Raw genomic sequence first — 4,186 nt, 5'->3', positions numbered from 1 at the left:
CTCATTCCAGACGAGGAAAAGCAGCAAACGATCACATCTGAGAAGCTGAAGCCAGGAAATGTTTCATGTCTCTGCTGGAGGAATGACATTTAAGAGTTATCAAAACAGCTGCTGTTCATTTGTTATTGTTATTGACAAATCAACCAACTGATTGATCGACTAATCGTTTGAGATCAGGTTTGATATACTGTTGGATAATTACATTTTGTCTGTTAAATGTGGATTTGTTAAGTAACTTTAGGTATAAAATAATTGTAGTGGAGTAAAAAGTACAGTGTACAGTGAAATGTAGTGGAGTCTGATAAAGTAAAGATACGTCTAATTTGTACTGAAGTACAGTACTTGAGTAAATATACTTTGTTAAATCTCACCAGCGCTGCGCTCTTTTACTATGCAGTTCTAAAAGTGCCCAGCAGAGGGCGGAAGCTTTTTTTATGATGACTCTACAGCGGCTGAACCGGAAAATAAATAAACCCTGAATCCGTTTCTGTACAAGCTAAAGATGGCGGCTGCGGGAACCGGGTCTCCGAGCCGGTTGGTCCAGTATGTTGTTGTCCGGTCGGATCTGGTCCACAAGCTGTCCTGGCCCTTGGGAGCCGTTATAACTCAGGCCTGTCATGCAGCTACCGCCGCCATTCACCTTCACTACGGGGACTCGGACACTCAGCAGTACCTGGCAGAGCTGGACTCCATGCATAAAGTGGTGTTAGGGGTAAGCGCGGCACGTTGCGCCAAACTCCATTCAAATATTCGTTACTTTAGTGCTGCAGAGGTTATATCGTTTATCCCAGTTTACGTAATAACAAATTAAAAGCTGGTCTACTTAGCCGTGATCTTTGGTGACAATACAGTTCTATCAAACGTCATTTTAACCCGTATATATATATATATTTTTTTTACATTTTTTTATTTAAGCGGGTTTACACTAGCGACCAAGTTAGCCACCATGGCGTTAGCTGTTTACAATATGCGAATAATCATAACTGAAGGTCGATTTTACTGTGAAAAAAAACTTCTGTCTGTGTAAGTTGAGTGCCGAATTAAAAAGTGACTCCTTAGAAATATCAAAATGTCTTAACTGGTTTTCTAGCTAGTTTCACTTCGTGTTGATAAGCAAACAAATGATTGAATGACGGAATTTCAAATGGAGTCTGGAAGTGTTTCTCCATACAAGATTTACGCCACTACTTTAACTAATCTTACAGCAACTTCATAATAATCTCACATACCGTAGGGTTGATATAGTTCTTTTTAAAATAATGCTGAAGGTTACTGGATGAATCTCTTCTTCCACTGATCTTAGTTAAACAGGACAGAGCTGAATTTCACTGTGATTCAATCATCAGTTGAGTCAGACAGTTTGTGTGCAGCTCTTTGGTTCAGTCTTGGATGGTTTACTGTCGGTGTGCCTTCGTTCTTTCCTCCAGGCTCCAGACGAGGCCGCTCTCTCCGGCCTGTCAGAGAATCTCACGCAGGCCGGTGTCGCCCACAAGCTTTGGATCGAACAACCAGAGAACATCCCCACCTGCTTGGCTCTGAAGCCATGTCCGAAAGAGACTGTCCAGCCGCTGCTGCGCAAGTTCAAACTCTTCAAATGACGCCGGTGAAAGACTGGAGCTCTTCTTCTCCGTGCATCCGAACTCCTCCAACATCCAAGATTAAAGTCTGACTTAATTTGCTCAGGCGGTAAAAAGGAAACAGTTTTTATGTTAACATTGTGACATACAAACCAGGCCATTCATGTTCCCACAGTGTGCTCACACAGCGAAGAAGCTGAGTTATACTAACATGCATTTCAGTGGTGTAGAGAAACAGGACCATGTGTTCTGATGGCACCAGCTGCTGGTATCAAAGCAGTTTTCAGTAAATAAATCATCCTCGCTTCACACTTTGTCATGAAAATGACTCGTGAGAACAAACTGCAAGTTTAAACTTTCTCCGTATTGCATGAACTCATTTCCTTTACATCAAATCTCTTATCCAGTTGTGCAGAACTCCAGTCATATTTCTACAGATTTAACTGTCGCTGCAAGACCTCCAAACACTGTCTGTCATGAGTCACCTGTAAAATAAGATGCCAGGCCACAGTAATACAGCGATGCTGTCATTAAATGTCAGAGCTTGTTGGGAAATGTCGGAGAACCAAACTTGAACTATTAAAACCCAGATATTCTAAGATTGCAGCTGCGACATGATATGTGTCTCTTACAGAGTATTACTTCATATTTACACACAGTATTCTTGCTCAGTACACGACAGACAGTATGTGACAGTATTACCTCAAAGCTTTTCTGTTAACAAAATCCTCCTTTTAGAACAGACTCAAACACAATGATCTTAAAAACAGTTGTAGTTCTGAACACAAACGTTGACTCTGTCTTTATTACTCAGGTGAGCTCAGGTTTGAGTGATGAGTGACAGTCAGTGCTCCACTGTTCTACCTGTCAAATGGTTTTTAATGATCATTGTATGTTAAATCGTATCATTACCATTTGACAGGAGCTGCACTGAGGCGCTGACTGAGTTCTACTGAGTAGAACAGAGATCATAATGTGATCCCCCACTAGTACCATCCATGATTCATCCTTCCTCGACTACAACCGTCTTTCCTCAGTTCTCCTTTTCCTCACAGTAAAAGTGAAATGCATAAATCTCCACCACTTCATAAATGCAGTGCATCTAACTGCAGCCTTTTTTTCATGTCGCTCAGTGCTGTTTTGTGTGTTTGGAAGCAGAAACGATGCCTTAGCTGAAATAATGAGGATTTTAACATTTTCGCCTGTGGCCACAATTGGAGAGAGACTGAGCAGGAAAAGGTAAAACAGGAGCGCTTTCACATCTGTTCTTGTCAATTCACCTCATTTTCTCCGAAGCCTGCTCGGACCTGCAGTGTGGTCATCAACAGTTAATGCAGCTGTTCCCAAAGTGACTCCACATGTTGTGTATGCTTCATGTTTGGAGGAAAAATGCCATAAATCAAAGTGTCTTTATACTCATGATGAAGGACCCAGCAGCGTCCACTGTATGAGCTGCAGCAGTGATCACCTCTCTGATGTGCTCACCTGCTCTCTCCATGTGATCCAGCACTTTGACGTCTTGTTGTCGCCTCCATTTGTCTGTGTGAAAGGGTAAAAAACGACATTAAAACACAAAGTAACTAAAACTAATTAAAAGTCCTCTTTAGAATACGGAGGAAATTATAAGACAGTATGTGTTTATTTATCTTTATGTAAATGTGATGCTATTCCCCAGTAAATCTGCATCAATAGACACTATAAATACTGCATATTTATTCTGACCTGTGCAGCTCCACGAGCAGCTGACTGTTATCTGACATCAACACATAATCACAGCATCTGTTGGTGGCATTTGAATGGGAACACATCATTTTAATTTTTTTACATGTTAATTCATATATACATTTTTATTATACATGCACATATATTTATAATAAAAAGGTTTTTTTTTTAATGTGTTTATTAATTTTTATCAATAAACAACCACAAAAACAAGCTGGGAGTAACAACTTGCAGATCAAAATCACAAACAGAAAAATTAAAACTAACAGGTACATTATACAGTATGATATGAAGGGTGAAATACAATGGGAGCTAAAGAAAAATAAATAAGATTTCCCTTCATACAAACGCTCTTGTCATTATGGCAGAAATATTTACATTCATATAGTCAAGAAATGGTTTCCACACTCTTTCAAATACATTCATTTTGTAATGCAGCAGACAGGTCAGAAAGTCCAGAGGTTTATATTCAATTATTGTCCTATGCCGTCCCACAACTGAGGGGGTTTTGTCAGATCCAGTGCTGAAGAATGTTTCCTAGCACAAAATGTCATTACATTATACAGTTTTTTCTGATATATATCAGTTAAACGGTTACTGGGAAGACCTAGAAGGAGGGAAACCGGGTCAAATTCAGATTCCTTCTTCAGAACCTTTTGTATTTCGAGTAAGACATCATTCCAATATTTTTGTATCTTCACACAAGACCAAAAACAGAGAACAAGATCACGTATTCCCGTCCTACATTTAAGACAAAATGCAGAAACCTCCTTTCGATATTTGGAAAGGCGGTTTGGAGCTACGTGTGCTCTGTGCAGTATCTTAAGTTGCATTGCTCTTGTCCGGTTACAAACTGATATTTTCCTTGCATTATCTCAGATATCCTC

The 4,186-nt window shown here is 39.9% G+C and overlaps 1 protein-coding gene across 1 annotated transcript; it reads left to right on the top strand.

Moving 5' to 3' along the window:
• The first annotated feature begins 502 nt into the window (after positions 1-502).
• ptrhd1 (peptidyl-tRNA hydrolase domain containing 1) lies at positions 503-3,428 on the top strand. Its single transcript, XM_041959113.1, has 2 exons — positions 503-712; positions 1,428-3,428. The coding sequence occupies exons 1-2, from the start codon at positions 503-505 to the stop codon at positions 1,596-1,598; spliced, it is 381 nt and encodes a 126-aa protein (XP_041815047.1). The 3' UTR covers positions 1,599-3,428.
• Positions 3,429-4,186: the final 758 nt, after the last annotated feature.

Source organism: Chelmon rostratus, chromosome 18, assembly GCF_017976325.1.
Source record: "Chelmon rostratus isolate fCheRos1 chromosome 18, fCheRos1.pri, whole genome shotgun sequence".
Lineage (NCBI taxonomy): Eukaryota > Metazoa > Chordata > Actinopteri > Chaetodontiformes > Chaetodontidae > Chelmon > Chelmon rostratus.
Note: the sequence above shows the minus strand (reverse complement) of the source record. Positions and strands in the feature narration are given on the sequence as shown.